Source organism: Giraffa tippelskirchi, chromosome 1 (assembly GCF_054371585.1).
Source record: "Giraffa tippelskirchi isolate mGirTip1 chromosome 1, T2T-mGirTip1v1.2.pri, whole genome shotgun sequence".
NCBI lineage: Eukaryota > Metazoa > Chordata > Mammalia > Artiodactyla > Giraffidae > Giraffa > Giraffa tippelskirchi.
The window spans coordinates 123,949,153-123,966,990 of NC_137275.1; the positions used below are offsets into that span (position 1 = coordinate 123,949,153).

At 35.4% G+C, this 17,838-nt stretch overlaps 1 protein-coding gene across 1 annotated transcript in view; it reads left to right on the forward strand.

Moving 5' to 3' along the window:
* The window catches only part of LOC145515988 (uncharacterized), a 148,810-nt gene that overhangs the window by 65,206 nt on the left and 65,766 nt on the right, over positions 1-17,838 (forward strand). The window contains exons 5-6 of the mRNA XM_081517313.1: positions 3,745-3,842; positions 7,693-7,762. Of these exons, the coding sequence (XP_081373439.1) occupies positions 3,745-3,766 (22 nt within the window). The 3' untranslated portion in view covers positions 3,767-3,842; positions 7,693-7,762. The remainder of the gene's footprint in view (positions 1-3,744; positions 3,843-7,692; positions 7,763-17,838) is intronic.

Here is a 17,838-nt window from a genome sequence, read left to right on the forward strand (position 1 = left end):
TTCTTTACCCACTGAGCCATCAGGGAAGCCTGATCATATATTAAATGAACTTTTTTTTTTTTTTTTTTTAGTTTTTAAATGAGCTTTAATGCACATACAGTAAAGAGAACTTATCATGGGCAATGAATTTTATGAAAGAGCTATGATTCCACTGTGTGAGGGATATCTGGATAGTTTATACTTTGGAGCTATAACACACAGAGATTTTCTGAATATTCTTTTGCACTTGTATGAGTATCTCACTCTTTTCCACTGGTCACAGGCCAGGGAGTGAAGTTTCTGGGCTCTAGGATCTATATATGTTCTCTGAGAGAAGATACTGCCAGGAGCTTCTCAAAGTGGTTTTACTCTTATGTCCTCCTATCAGGGGATGTTTAACAGGAGGATTCCTACGTGCTGTTTCTCATAAATCCTCTGTTCCTTATCAGTGGAATGGCAAGCCGCTCCCAGGACTGAGGTCATAGGATGAGACAGGCTCGAGTCTCCTTCAGTAAACATTCTCCTTACGCAAAACTGGTTAGTCTCAGATCCTCTTTCTTGAAATATGGATTGTCTCCTGACCTTGTGACCATTATTATTCCCTTGTTCCCTTGGTAACAGTTGCTATACGTTTGGTTTTCTGATCTTTATCATTGTCTAAAGAAATTTCTTGTACAACAGCATATATATACTCACAGAGAAATCATTAAAGCACCCTTCCTCCACCAGAGGCTTGGGTCCCCATGTCTTTCTCTCTCTCTCTCTCTGTCTCCCTTTCTCTCTCTATCTCTCTCTCTCCCTCAGGCTAGTTCTCTGCAGCGCAGAAATCCTCTGAGCTCACTTTCTTGCCCCGGCTTTCAAGACTTCCACGAGAGGGCGCCCTGTGCCTTCTTGAGTGGTGCAAACCCTTTGTCTAGGGTTTTATTGATTCCCTCTTTCACTTTCTTATAGTAGACTCTAGACCACCAGGTTCCGGTCCATTAAAGCACCCCAGCATTCTCCCAGCAGGAATAGTTGAGTTGCTTCAAGTCTAACTAGATTGGTGTTTTCAATTTCATTTTGGTCCTTGTGTCCTGGTATCTCCTTCTGCCTTCAGCTGCACTTAGAGCTCTGAGTGTGCTTCCTTTTCAGTTCAGTTCAGTCGCTCAGTCGTGTCCGACTCTCTGCGACCCCATGAATTGCAGCACGCCAGGCCTCTCTGTCCATCACCAACTCCCAGAGTCTACCCAAACCCATGTTCATCGAGTCGGTGATGCCATCCAACCATCTCATCCTCTGTCGTCCCCTTTTCCTCCCGCCCCCAATCCTACCCAGCATTAGGGTCTTTTCCAATGAGTCAACCCTTCGCATGAGGTGGCCAAAGTATTGGAGTTTCAGCTTCAACACGTGTGGATCACAATAAACTGTGGAAAATTCTGAAAGAGATGGGAATACCAGACCATCTGACCTGTCTCTTGAGAAACCTGTATGCAGGTCAGGAAACAACAGTTAGAACTGGACATGGAACAACAGACTGGTTCCAAATAGGAAAAGGAGTACGTCAAGGCTGTATATTGTCACCCTGCTTATTTAACTTATATGCAGAGTACATCATGAGAAACACTGGGCTGGAAGAAACACAAGCTGGAGTCAAGATTGCCAGGAGAAATATCAATAACCTCAGATATGCAGATGACACCACCCTTATGGCAGAGAGTGAAGAAGAACTAAAGAGCCTCTTGATGAAGGTGAAGGAGGAGAGTGAAAAAGTTGGCTTAAACCTCAACGTTCAGAAAACTAAGATCATGGCATCTGGTCCCATCACTCCATGGGAAATAGATGGGGAAACAGTGGAAACAGTGTCAGACTTTATTTTTGGGGGCTCCAGAATCACTGCTGATGGTGACTGCAGCCATGAAATTAAAAGACGCTTACTCCTTGGAAGGAAGGTTATGGCCAACCTAGATAGCATATTTAAAAGCAGAGACATTACTTTGCCAACAAAAGTCCGTCTAGTCAAGGCTATGGTTTTTCCAGTGGTCATGCATGGATGTGAGAGTTGGACGGTGAAGAAAGCTGAGTGCCGCAGAATTGATGCTTTTGAACTGTGGTGTTGGAGAAGACTCTTGAGAGTCCCTTGGACTGCAAGGAGATCCAATCAATCCATCCTAAAAGAGATCAATCCTGGGTGTTCATTCGAAGGTCTGATGTTGAAGCTGAAACTCCAATACTTTGGCTACCTCATGCGAAGGGTTGACTCATTGGAAAAGACCCTAATGCTTCCTTTTAGGAGACTGCAAATTCTTTGCTCAAATGACTGTTCCATTTTAAATCTATACCAGAAATGGGTGACTGTTTCTGCTGTCTGCAGCCTCACCAGGCCTTGGTGTGTGTCATTTTCTTTACATCCCATTGTGGTGTTGTGTAATGTATCTTACTATTGTTTTTATTTGTTTCCCTGGTTACCAACAACAGAGAATACCTTTCATGTGTTTCTCTGATGATATGTCAAAAACCTTATGCCTAATTTTAGTGTGATTTTACTTAAACTGAGGTTTATAATTTCTATATTCTTGTTAGAAATTCTTCATCAACTGTATACTTTGTGAAAAAGCTGCAATAAAGTTTTACCTATCACTTTTTTCTTTTATAGATATTTTTTTCTATAAAATACGAGAAATTTTTCCCAGCTGTAGGTCCCAAAGATTTTTCTCTTATTTTTTTTTTTTCTTTTGGAAGTTTTACAGTTTCAGGTTTTCACTTAGGGATATAATCCATAATTTTTCTGTATGATTCAAGGGATGGGACATTATTCCTTTCTTTTTGCATAGATGTCAAGTTGTTCCAGGATCATTAACAAGTTAAGAAAAGCCCCTTTCTCTATGAAGCTTACATTATAGAGAAATAATCAATAAATAGTAAACAAAATAAATAACTGTTTTATGTAGTACATAAGATAATAAGTCCTATGGCTGAAAGAAAACTATATGTATATAGAATAGCATAAAAATATAGAGAGTAGAAAAAAGGATTTCAGATTTATATGAATTTAAGATGAGCTTAGAAATGATGGAACACTTATCTGCCTAGTTCATGAGAGATTTTTAACCTTCTATATTTCTTCTAAGTATCATAAAATGTAAGAGCAACTCTATATTATTTCTTACAAAAAACTTTGACACTCAGTACTAAGGAAGAAAATTAAACAATGAAATGTGACTTATTATCTCACTATTAGCACTGGTTGAACCCAAGTACGGAGAAGGCAATGGCACCCCACTCCAGTACTCTTGCTTGGAAAATCCCATGGACGGAGGAGCCTGGTGGGCTACAGTCCATGGGGTCGCTAAGAGTCGGACACGACTGAGCAACTTCACTTTCACTTTTCCCTTTCATGCACTGGAGAAGGAAATGGCAATCCACTCCAGTATTCTTGCCTGGAGAATCCCAGGGATGGTGGAGCCTGATGGGCTGCCGTCTATGGGGTTGCACAGAGTCGGACACGACCGAAGCGACTTAGCAGCAGCAGCAGCAGCAGAACCCAAGTAACAACTGTAGTTACAGATTTATAATCATAATGATGACATAATTCATTAACATGCTATAATACTCACAAGCCAAATTCCTAAGAGAATATTTAGATTATGAAATTCTTTAAAAATTAATTTATACTTTTTACATTATAAATATATTAAAGTTTTGATAAGCAAAACAGTGATAATATCAATAGTAGATATTGAAAAACCCACATACTAAATATTTAATCTTCTTTGATTTTGGTATCAGTGATGGTGGCCTCAGAGAATAAGCTTGGGAATGTTCACATGTTTCAGTGCTATTCTCTCAAATCATCCCACCCTCAACTTCTCCTAGTGAGTCCAAAGGTATGTTCTTTACATCTGTCTCCTTTGCTGCCCTGCATGTAGGATCATCAGTACTGTCTTTATAAATTCTATATATATGCATTAATATATAGTATTTGTCTTTCTGACTTACTTCACTCTTTACAATAGGCTCCAGGTTCATCCACCTCACTAGAACTAACTCAAATGCATTCTTTTTTATAATTGAGTAATATTCCATTGTGTATATGTACCACAACTTCCTTATATATTCATCTGCTGATACTATAAATTTGAGCCCTCTCTCCTTTTTTCTTGATGAATCTGGCTGAAGATTTATCAATTTTGTTTATCTTCACAAAGAACCAGTTTTTAGTTTCATTGATATTTTCTATTATTTTCTTTGTTTCTATCTATCTCATTTATTTCTGTTCTCATTTTTATGATTTTTTTCCTTCTGGAAACTTTGGGTTTTGTTTGTTTTACTTTCACTAGTTGCTTTGTATGTAAGGTTAGTTGATTTATTTGGGATTTTCTTGTCTTCGGAAGTAAGACTCTATTGCTTTAATATCCCCTCTTAGAACTGCTTTTGCTGTGTACCATAGGTTTTGGATCATGACGTTTTCATTTTCATTTGTCTCTGGGTATTTTTTGATTAATGCATTTAATCCATTTACATGCAAAGTACTTATGAACATGTATCTTCTTATTGCCATTTTGTTAATTGTTTTGGATTTGTTTTTTATGTTTTTTTTCCTCTTTTATTCTCTTTCCTTATCAACTTATGTTGTGTTTGGATTCCTTTTGTGTGTGTGTGTGTGTGTGTGTGTGTGTGTGTGTGTGTGTGTGTGTGTGTGTGTGTGTATGATTGTTCTAAGCTGCTGGTTGCTTAATTTCAAATTCGTTTCAAATAGCCTGCACTTACACTCTCTTCTTCTCATGAATGTTGATTACATAGTCGTATTTGTTTGTGGATGATTTCCTACCTTTAGTATATATTTGCCTTTACCAGCAGTAGACAAAATAAGAAAATTACAGACCAATATCACTGATGAACGTAGATATAAAAATTCTCAAGAAAATACTAGCAAACAAAATCCAACAACACATTAAAAGAATCATTCCCTATTATCAAGTGGGATGTATCCCAGGGAGACAAGATTATTTCAATATTCACAAATCAGTGTGATATACCACAAAAACAAATTGAAGAATAAAAAGCATATGATTGTTGCAGAAAAGGTTTCTGACAAGACTGAACACTGATTTACCATAAAAACACTCTAGAAATGGGGCAGAAGAGGAATATATCGCAATATAATAAAGGCTACATTTGACAGACACACAACTAATATCATAATGGTGAAAAACTTAAGAGTGTTTCCCTCTATAACCAGGAATAAGTCAAGGGTATTCACTTTTACCACCTTTATTTAATGTAGTTTTGAAAGTCCTAGCCATGACAATCAGAGAAGAAAGAAGAAATAAAAGGAACCCAGACTGGAAAAGAAGTAAAATTGTCATTATTTGCACATGAGATGATACTATTAAAATATGCAAAAAATCCTGAAGATGCTACTAGACCTCATTAATGAATTTGGTAAAGTTGAAGGATACAAAATTAACACAAAAATGTATCACATTTCTATATACTAACAATGAAAGACTAGAAAGAGAAATTAAGGAAACAATTCCATTTACCATCACAATAAAAAGAATAAAATACCAAGGAATAAACCTACCTGAGGAGGCAAAAGACCTGTACTCCAAAAACTATAGGAAGTTTGTGAAAGAATTCAAAGATGACACACATGGAAAGATATACCATGTTCTTAGATTAAATGAATCAATAGTGTCAAAATGACTATACAAACCAGGGTAATCTAAAGATTCAATGCAACCCCTATAAAATTACCAATGGCATTTTTTTTTAAGTGAAATGTGAAAGTGAAAGTCGCTCAGTCATGTTTGACTCTTTGTCACCCCATGAACTATGTAATCCATGGAATTCTCCAGGCCAGAATACTGGAGTGGGCAGCCTTTCCCTTCTCCAGGGGATCTTTCCAACCCAGGGATTGAACCCAGTTCTCTCACATTGTAGGTGGATTCTTTACCAGCTCAGCCACAAGGGAAGAACAAGAATACTGGAGCAGGTAGACTATCCCTTCTCCAGTGGATTTTCCCAACCCAGGAATCAAACTGGGGTCTCCTGCATTACATGCAGATTCTTTATCAACTGAGCTAAGACATAAATCTAAAAAGAAAACCTTAAAATGTATATGGAAACAAAGAAAGACACAAATAGCCAAAACAAGCTTGAGAAAGGAAAACAGAGCTAGAGAAAGCAGACTCCTTAACTTTGCACTATACTATAAAGCTACAGTAATCAAAACAGTATAGTACTGGCAAAAAGGAAGACTTATAGATCAATGGAACAGAACAGAAAGCCCAGAAATAAACTCACACTCCTTTTGTCACTTAATCTATGACAAAGCAGGCAAGAATACACAATGAAGAAAAGGGAGTCACTTCAATAAGTGGAGGTGGGAAAACTGGGCAGCCACACGTAAAAGAATGAAATTAGAATATTCTCTAATACTGTCAAAAAAAAAAAAACAAACCAAAAAACTCAAGATTGTTTAAGACCTAGATGTAAGACCAGATACTATAAAATTTCTGGAGGAAAACATAGGAAGAACATTCTCTGACATAAATCACAGCAATAACTTTTTGGATTCACCTCTTAGAGTAATGAAAAATAAACAAAGGTGATCTAATAAGTTGTAAAGGTTTTTGTGCAGCAAAGGAAACTATAAAAAATTTAATTAGTTCACAGAATGGGAGAAAATATTGGCAAACAATGTGACTGACAAGGACTTAATTTCCAAAATATAGAAACAGCACCTGCAACTCAATATCAAAAAAAAGAAAAAAGAAAAAAAAAAAAGCAACCTAAGAAAAAACTGGACAGAAAATCTAAAGAAAAATTTCTCCAACAAGGACATACAGATGGTCACAAAGCACATGAAAAATAATTACTAATTATCAGAGAAATGCAAATAAAAACTACAAAGTGATATCATCTCACAATGGTATCAACTTGGAATGGCTATCATAAAAAATGTCTACAAATAATAAATGATACATAGGGTGTGGAGAAAAGGGAACAGTCATACACTTTCAGTGGAAATGTAAATTGGTACAGCCATTAAGGTGAACAGTATAAATGATCCTTAGAAAACTAAAAATAGTTACCGTATGATCCAGCAACTTTACTCCTGGGCATATATCTGGACAAAAAGAAAAAACAAAGCTATAATTTGAAAAGATACTTACACCCCAATGTTCACTACAGCACTACTTACAATAGCCAGGACTTGGAAACAACCTAAATGTTCATCAACAGATTAAGAAGATGTGGTACATATATACAATGGAACATTATTCAGCCTAACAAATTATGAAATAATGCCATTTGAGGCAATATGAATGGAGCTACAGATTATCATACTAGTGAGGTAATTTGGACAAAGAAAAATATCATATATCACTTATATGTGATACCTTAGAAAAAATCATACAAATGAACTTATATATAGAACAGATTGGAGACACAGAAAAGAAAGTTATGCTTGCCAAACAGTGCAGGGATAAATTAAGAGTTTGGGATTAACACATATACACCATTATATAAAAAATAATCACCAAGGACCTACTGTATAGCACAGAGAACTCTACTCAGTACTTCATAATAACCTATATGGGAAAAAAATCTGAAAAAGTATAGATACATGTTTCTGTATAACAACTGATTGAAATATACATTTTAAATGATTATACTCCAATATAAAATAAAAATTAAAAAAAAAATTTCATCTTCTCTAATGAACAGTCTCCAAGGAAACAAGCTATTCAAAGAAAACATCAAATTATGCTTCATACTAGAATGAAAAAGAAGTATGGCAAGTATCTATTTTCACTTATTTATGTGTATTATTAAGAAAAGATAAAGAGTATTGTGTATAGTTGTTCATATGCCATCTAGGGAAGGTAACTTTTCAACTTATTGCATATATTTTTTAAAAATTATTCTATTTATTTTAAATGGAGGTTAATTACTTTACAACATTGTAGTGGTTTTGGCACACATTGATGTGAATCAGCCATGGGTGTACATGTGTTCCCCATCCTTAACCCCTTCCCACCTCCCTCCCCATCCCATCCCTCAGGGTCATCCCAGTGCACCGGCCCTGAGCACCCTGTCTCATGCATCAAACCTGGACTGGTGATCTATTTCACATATGGTAATATACATGTTTCAGTGCTATTCTCTCAAAACATCCCACCCTCGCCTTCTCCCACAGAGTCCAAAAGTCTGTTTTTAAATCTGTGTCTCTTTTGCTGTTTCGCATATAGGGTCTTAATTATCATGTTTCTAAATTCCATACATACGCATTAATATACTGTATTGGTGTTTTCCTTTCTGACTCACTTCACTCTGTATAATAGGCTCTAGTTTCATCCACCTTATTAGAACTGATTCAAATGCATTCTTTTTAATAGCTGAGTAATGTTCAAGCTGGTTTTAGAAAAGGCAGAGGAACCAGAGATCAAATTGCCAACATCTGCTGGATCATTGAAAAAACAGGAGAGTTCCAGAAAAACATCTATTTCTGCTTTATTGACTATGCCAAGGCCTTTGACTGTGTGGATCACAGTAAACTATGGAAAATTCTGAAAGAGATGGGAATACCAAACGCCTGACCTGCCTCATGAGAAAACTGTATATAGGTCAGGAAGCAACAGTTAGAACTGGACATGGAACAACAGACTGGTTCCAAATAGGAAAAGGAGTACATCAAGGCTGTATATTGTCATCCTGCTTATTTAATTTATATGCAGAGTACATCATGAGAAACGCTGGGCTGGAAGAAGCACAAGTTGGAATCAAGATTGCCAGGAGAAATATCAATAATCTCAGATATGCAGATGACACCACCTTATGGCAGAAAGTGAAGAAGAACTAAATAGCTTCTTGATGAAAGTGAACGAGGAAAGTGAAAAAGTTGCCTTAAAGTTCACCATTCAGAAAACTAAGATCATGGCGTCCGGTCTCAAAACTTCATGGCAAATAGAGGGGGAAACAGTGGAAACGGTGGCAGACTTTATTTTTGCGGGCTCCAAAATCACTGCTGATGGTGATTGCAGCCATGAAATTAAAAGACACTTACTCCTTGGAAGGAAAGCTATGACAAACCTAGACAGCATATTTAAATGCAGAGACATTACTTTGCCAACAACAAAAAAAAGCTTTGTCTAGTCAAAGCTATTGTTTTTCCACTAGTCATGTATGGATGGGAGAGTTGGACTATAAAGATAGTTGAGCACCGAAGAATTGATGCTTTTAAACTGTTGTGTTGGAGAAGACTCTTGAGAGTCCCTTGGACTGCAAGGAGATCCAATCAGTCCATCCTAAAGGAGATCAGTCCTGGGTATGCATTGGAAGGATTGATGTTGAAGCTGAAACCCCAATACTTTGGCCACCTAATGCAAAGAGCTGACTCATTGGAAAAGACCCTGGGATTGCATTGAATCTATAGATTGCTTTAGCTAGTATACTCATTTTCACTACATTGATTCTTCCGATCCATGTACATGGTATATTTCTCCATCTATTTGTGTAATCTTTGATTTCTTTCATCAGTGTTTTATAGTTTTCTATATATAGGTCTTTTGTTTCTTTAGGTAGATTTATTCCTAAGTATTTTATTCTTTTCATTGCAATGGTGAATCGTATTGTTTCCTTAACTTCTCTTTCTGTTTTCTCATTGCTAGTGTATAGGAATGCAAGGGATTTCTGTGTGTTAATTTTATATCCTGCAACTTTACTATATTCATTGATTAGCTCTAGTAGTTTTTTGATGGTGTCTTTAGGGTTTTCTATGTAGAGGATCATGTCATCTGCAAACAGTGAGAGTTTTACTTCTCCTTTTCCAATCTAGATTCCTTCTTTTTCTGTTCTGCATATATTTTTTGAAAAAAAGTTTTAAAATATCTTTGGAAAATTATAGTCAATTACAGTAGAGTGAGTTAACATTTCACAATAAAAATATTGGTTTTACTAATGAAGAAAGACAATTTTCTTGCTACTAATTTGGACAGTAATGTATTATGGTGTTTCTTTGAATCAATAATAATTTTGTTTATAAAGTCATTCAACTATTAGACTGACAATAGTATTATACAAAACAACACTATGCTCTTTTGAAAGCAAATACTTATCAATACTTATCTTTAATTGAAGATTACTGAATCAACTCATGCATTAATTACTCTGCTTAGCAGATGAAAATATTTCTATAATTTTCCATCAAAAATACAATATACATTAAAATTATTAGGATTATAATGTTTACTGACAATGTTTTCAGAATGATTAATAGATTTTGAATATTCAGTGTCCAAATTAGCAAGACCACACACACCAATTGAAGCCATAGTAAAGATGTCTATCGTTAATGTTGAACTATAAAAACTTTAGTCTTCTTAATTTTGTGTGATAGATAATTTGTCCCCGTTTCTGTTTTCTTTGAATCAAAAAGACTTTTTATGTTTATATTAATGTCACTACCAAAAATTGATGACATATCTGCTGAAAAACAAGTAAAATATAATTATCAAGCAAATCATCAGAAGCAAATGAATGCAAAAGTTGTCATTGAAAATTAATGTGAACATCACAAATTTATACTAAATAACACCTTGGAAATGTACTTCAGTACCCCAGTTAACATTTTTATTTTTATAATGAATTCTAATTACTTCACAATAGTAGTATTCAAAATAATTTTTTTTAATTTAGGTATATTTTAATATAGATTCCTTTCAAGAGACTGGTAAGAATAAAGATACAAAATATACTAGGAAAGGAATGAAAACATTTATCAAAATAATTTAACAATGATATATTCATTGAGTAAAATGCATTTATTAAAATATAATTACCAATCTCACTAAAATGTCTTATCTAGTTCTAACTTTACCTATGTATACATATCATGTATAAAAATTTCAATTCAGAAAAGATGAAATTGGATTCTGTACCTGAGGAAACTTCTGAAACAGAAACCAGAAGTTGGTTAAAAAGACCACAACCCAATCAAAAGATAGAGAGTGGATGAAGAAATAAAAATCATGAGTTCACTTCAACAAGAGACTCACTTCGATAAGGGTTGAACCTGCAAAATACTCTGAGAGGCCAAAGCAGTCTTGAGGGAAAAACAAAAAAAGCTGATGTACATTCCTCTAGACTTCACATTGTATTATGAAGCTACAGTAATCAAAATAGCATGGTACTGGAACAAAAACAGACACATAGATCAATGGAACTGGAAAGAGAGCCCACACACTTAAGATCAATTAATCTATGACAAAGGAGGGTAGAATATACAGTGGAGAGATGACCATCTCTTCAATAAGTAGTGTTGGAAAAACTGGACAGCTATGTGTAATAGAAAGGGATTAGAACATTTTCTCAATCAATGGAGAAAAATAAACTCAAAATGGATTATAGGTCTAAATATAAGGCCTAAAATCATAAAATTCCTAGGGGAGAACAAAGGCAGAAGACTCTTTGACATAAATTACAGCAATATTATTTTGATCTCTCTTTTAACAAAGGAAATAAAAGCAAAAATTTTTAATGGTACAGAATTAAACGTAAAAAATTTTGCACAGCAAAGGAAGCTATTGACAAAAGGAATAGAACACCTACTGAACAAGAGATAATATTTGTAAATGATGTGACTAGTAAGAGATTGATATTCAAAATATATAAACAGCTCATTTAACTCAATATATAAAAAAAAATTAAAAAGATCTAATAGAAATTTTTCCAAACAAGATTACAGATGGCCAACAGTCACATGAAGAAAAGCTCAATGTCACTAATCATCACAGAAATGCATATCAAAGTCATAATGAAGTATCACCTTACACCTGTTAGAATGGCTATAGTCAAAAAGATCACAAATTGCAAACACTGGTGAGAATGTGGAAAAAAAGGAACCCTCCACACAGTTGGTGGGAATGTAAATTGGTGCCATCACAATGGAAAACAATATGGAGATTCCTGAAAAAACTAGAACTACTAAATGATCTAGCAATTCCACTCCTGAGTATATATACAAAAAAAAAAAAATTTGAAAAGATATATGCATCCCAATGTTCACACCAATGCTATTCACAATAGCCAAGATATGGAAGCAATCCTAAGAGTCCATCAACATATGAATGGATAAAGAAGATATACACACAGACATATATACACATGATGGAATATTACTCAGCCATAAAAAAAGAAATTCTGCTATTAGCAAGAGTGTAGATGGACCTAGAGGTTATTATGCTCAGTGAAATAAGTCAGATTGACAAAGACAAATGGTTACCAGTGGAGAGAGAGCAGGGGGAAGAGGCAAAATATATGTATGGAATTAAGAGATACAAACCACTTTGTATAAAATAAATAAGACACAAGGATATGTTTTGTACAGCACAAGGAAAGAGCCCTTATTTTGTAATAACTGTAAATGTAATGTAATCTATGAGAATATTGAATCATTGTTGTATATCTAAAATTCATAAATTAAAAAATAATTCATAATTTTATTAGAGAAACATGAGAAAATATTAAGCCATTGGAAGGAAAAGAAAACAGTGTGTAAAAATTTAACTATGTATGCTACAGAAGAAATGTTGTATATGATTTAAAGTATTATTTTGATATGAAATGGTTCTGTAAGTTCTGCTTCTTATAATGAATAGAAAGCAATCCAAGAGTCTATGATTTTGTGAATGTTTTCATTTTGTTATTCATCTGGCAAGTATTTTGGGATTGTCATTTATGTAAGAAATGACAGGCTGACTTGAATTGAAAGCTCTAAAATGTTCTCCTTGAATTCCAAAGAACTCTGAAAACAATGACTGAAGGTATATGACAACAGTAACAAAACAAGAACAAATTCATAAAATCTTTCCAAATCAGTGAATATTTTGAGATTACTTTAGTGTCAAATGTATTTAAATCAGATATAAATGTATATGTCAGAGAGAAGATGCAATGAAAAATAATACTTTTGCTATAAGTGTAGATAATACCAGGAAAGTCATACCCTGATAGTTAAGTCACACTTACCTTGAATGTGTAAATTAGTTAAATTCTCAATTTAAGAAAGTGTTATCCTTACATGCATAGCAGTGTAAACTGATACTTAAAATTAAAAAAAGCCAGAGTGTAAAACTGATGCCAGTTGTCAGGTTACTAAAGTATAGTGGAAATGTTTATTTAAAAATTCTTTCTAGTTTTTTTATCTTAAAAGTTTTATATCAATAAAAATATTTCACAACCGCCTGAGGAATACCTCACATCCTACAGAAGAATTCAGCACTCAGAAAATTATATTTGAGCCAATAAGGGAGCAGATGATTTATATGCCATTTATAAATAAATTACATTCTTTATAAATCACCAGTACTTTAATCTAAATAGCTCCCATGTATCAACAGCAAAACTAAGTAAATCGATTTTTCATATGGGGCCCATAGCTCTGGAATATACACAAAATTAAATTAGAAAATGTGCTATTGATAAAAAATAATGTGACTGTCAAATATTTCAAATCTCTTATATTTACACATTCTCCCATCATTTCAACAGTTTCCAGTTTTATAGGGCTCATTTTATCATGTTTGTTAACATAACTGGGCCATGAGTGCCTGAGGCATTGCCAAGTAATTAGACGTGGCCCAAGAATACCCTCAGACACAGCTCTCTATTCAAAAATACTAGCTATATAAAATGCAGAGAAAGTAGAAAGATATATTGAAGTCATTATTGCTTTTGGTAGATGCATATTTTCCTTTGATTTTGGAGAAGAACTGATACTTTCAAATTGTGGTGCTAGAGAAGACTCTTGAGGGTCACTTGTACTGCAAGGAGATCAACCCTGTCAATCCTGAAGGAAATCAACCCTGAATATTCACTGGAAGGAATGATGCTGAAGCTGAAGTCCCAATACTTTGGCCACCTGATGCGAAGAGCTGATTCACTGAAAAAGACCCTGATGCTGGGAAAGATTGAAGGCAAAAGTCAAAGGGTGTGACAGAGAATGAGATGGTTGGACGGCATCACCGACTCAATGCACATGAGTTTGAGCAAACTCTGGGAGATAGTGAAGGACAGGGAAGCCTGGTGTGCTGCAGTCTGTGGGGTCACAAAGAATTCAGACACGACTTAGCAACTGAACAACAATATTTTCTTCAATAGATACTGAATGTATAATTGCCATTAATTCCATTTTCAAAACTTTTAACAATAATTTATAAAGAGATTCTTATACCCACAGTGGCTGAAGACCAATATTTTAGAATTTTAAAAACCCATTAAATATACAGATATTTAAAGTTAAAATAGCAATGACTTCAATTAATTCCAGTTTGGCACTGCTTCTCAAAATATTGAATCCTGGCATATAAATAAAAATCAGAAATATTTAAACTATTTCAAAATAAACCATTTTCCATTAAGAGGTTAGGCTGATCCCTACTTATCTATTCTGATGGAGAAAGTTATTGATGCAGGAAGTTCGATTAGAATGATTAGATTGCTTTCTTAGGAATTATGCAGTACGTAAGCTTTGTGATAAGAGAGGGTTTTTTTTTTTTGATTCCTTGTATAATCATCTTATTATGAAACTTAGTTTGCTTGGTTTTTGTAAATCATAGGAATACTCTTCCCCATTCCTACTAAACACGGATATCTTTTTTTATTTTTTCCTATAAACTGTTGCTTCTTGGTGTGGTAATATGAAATCTAGTGACCTGGGAGGATTCACATGACTCCCCAACCTGAACACAACTCAGGTTCACTGTGTGGTCATTCACTGGGGTATAGAACCTGAGACACTGCTTCCAATTCACTGTATACATTATTCTCTGCCCTTTGCACTCCAATTCCAGTGATGAGAAAACACAGCAAATGCATTACATCCTATAGTCCATCCTGCTCAGCAGAGACCTGCTCTGAGGTATAGATGTTGGGGCTGAAAGCATGGATGGTCTCTGTTCATGGTGCCTTACCTGTTCTTGCCAGAGCTTTAGTGAAGATGGCTTTGGGGCATTCCTGCTTGATGTGTGTGTTTTGGAGAATGGGAAAGAATATGATGTTTGAAATGTATTTGAAGGCATTAAGTATTGAAGTTTGATTTTATTATGTTTATTTCTGTGAGAGCTGGTATGAGAAATAATTTGTGTTGAAAGTTTGCTCAGCATTGAGCAATGGCAAAACCTTCCCTTTAGCTCGGTTTTACTTAGAGATGGGAAAATAGAAGTCCCCGATTTTCCTGATACGGCTTGTTTTGGCAGAGTTAAGAAAGACTGTGGTATCACAGGGCCTTTGCATTCAAATACTTCTGCTCCCAACCTGCAGCCCTCCTCAAATTCATCTGCCTCCATAAAAACCCACTGCTTATTTTTATGAAAAGAAATAATAGGCTAAATATAGTAACAAATTAAAAACTAAGCAAAGGCAGGATATAGTCAGACTATAGTCATGAAGAACAGATCCATGGACTGTAGCCCACCAAGCTCCTCTGTCCATGGGATTCTCCAGGCAAGAATACTGGAGCTGGTTGCCATTTACTTCTCTAGGGATCTTCCAGACCCAGGGATGAAACACAGGGCTTCTGCATTGCAAGCAGATTAAGGCGATTCTCTACCGTCCAAGCCACCAGGGAAGCCCATTGATAACACATGGACATGTAAAGAAGCTTTATGAAACTGAACATCTAGACATTAAAAATTTACCATCAAAATGGACAGAGTAAAAGAGAAACAATTTAAATTTAATAATATTAAGGAAGAGGGACTTTCTTTAAAGCCATTTGATGCAACTGTCTTTAGCATCACACTTTCTCATTTTGCTTTAACCTAGGTATCATTTTGATGATCATGAAACCTCACATCCATATTTAATCATATTTAACAGTTCTCATATTTCATAAATATTGTACAAAATTTTTAAAATATAAAATAGTGATACTTTTTTCAAAATGATATGTACCCCTGTTTAACACAGTCATATTTCATTCACACAAAAAAAGAGCAAAATTCAAATATATCAAAAGAAAAGGGAGGGGAATGAGATAATTCCAATGGAAGAACTATTACTATCTTTTTCATTTCTAATAAAATACAGTGTGTCCTTGTGAATTACAGAAACTCTGGTCTCATTAGAGTTCTCCAGATTTCATCTCCACAAGAATATGACCCATTTGAGCAGTTGACATGAAAACTCAGAAAAGTGAAAATAATTATCACAGATATGAAGGTTAACCTTGAGGACTTGGGGATATTATCAGAAATGAGGAAACCTGGTGAGTGCAATTATTAAAGTAAAAAAAAAAAAAGAAAGATAAAGTCGAAATAGCTAAAAACAGCCTGATAAAAGCAACTAACATTTACAGTGTAGAAACTGTTGACTTACACACACAATGTGAGAGTTGTGAGTCAAGTTTTATTTGCAGCGAATGAGGACTATAGTGGGAGATAGCATCTCAGATAAGTCTGAGAAACTTCTCCAAAGAGGCAGGAGGGAAGGTCAGTATATATGTGATTTTGGTGAAGGAGGAGTGCATGTGATCAAGCACATATTATTTGCGGAAGGGCACTGCTAGTCACAAGGAGCAGATTCACTGTGAAGGATTTTAGTGCTTTTCCAGATATGAAGATACAAGAGTTGGGCTTATAAAATCAGCTCCTGAAAATATCGAACTATCTGAAGACTTGTCTTGCCAGTTTTCCCCTGAGCACAGAGTACCTCATTTCTACTCTTCACCCTGAACTCCTTTCAGGAGGTGTTGAAAATCAGAAGCTGCAGCAACACATTTAATTCTTGTAGAGGTAGATGGCAGGCTTCCCTGGTGGTTCAGATGGTAAAGAACCCAGCTGCAATGCAGGAGACTAAGGTTTGATCCCTGGGACAGGAAGATCTCCTGGAGAAGGGAATGGCAACCCACTCCAGTTTTCTTGCCTGGAGAATTCCATGGACAGAGGAGCCTGGTGGTCTACAGTCCGTGGGGTCAGAAAGACGTAGACACGACTGAGTGACTAACACACACACACACACACACACACAGAGGTAGATGGCAAGTGCCCATGGTCAGTGCTGATTTGTAGTTGACTGTACTTTGAAACTCTCCTGGTATAAGTATTACTCAATCTTTAAAAGAATGTATTAAGTGAGGAATCACTCTCATTTACATTTTGCTGATTGGGAAAGAGTATTTCACACAGCATAAAACCTTCCCAAAGTCCCATAGCCAGGAACTAATAGCTTCAGAACTCACAGCAATTTCCTCAAGTTCCATGCAGCTCTCTGGAGCTATAGTGATTTGGGAAATTTCTCGATAAGACACAACCTCTTTGAATGAACTGTGGCTTGTCTCCTGCATGACATTTTATTACCACTTGATTTTCCATAAGGTTGACTCTAAGTGGGGCATTGATACACTCAAAGACAACATCCTGCTCTCTCCCCTGCTGTGTACATCCTGAATTAATGAAAACTTTCATTTCCTCTTGGCATGAATAGGCCATGGTATGCTGGCAAATGTTTAATAACCAGTTCTCTCAAATTTTTTAAAAAAGTCTTCATTTATGGTATTTGTTGATTTCCATGGTGCAAAAACTCCCACAATGGTTGATTCCAAGCTACCAAAGTTACATAATTAAACACAGATTTGGAAAGCTGGTGTGAGTCAGGTTAATGACTATAACATGAGGTTTATCTGTTGTCCCTCTGATGATCATCAGTTCAAAGCAACTTGACTTGTCAGTAGTGATATTGGTACTGGTGAAATGCAAGCCAGGCTTCCGACAATAGGACATTGGTATTAACCCAGAACATCTCATCTAAAAAACTGATATGCTGAGCACATATACAAAGCCTTCTAACAATATGCTATGATAAAAATGATACTGC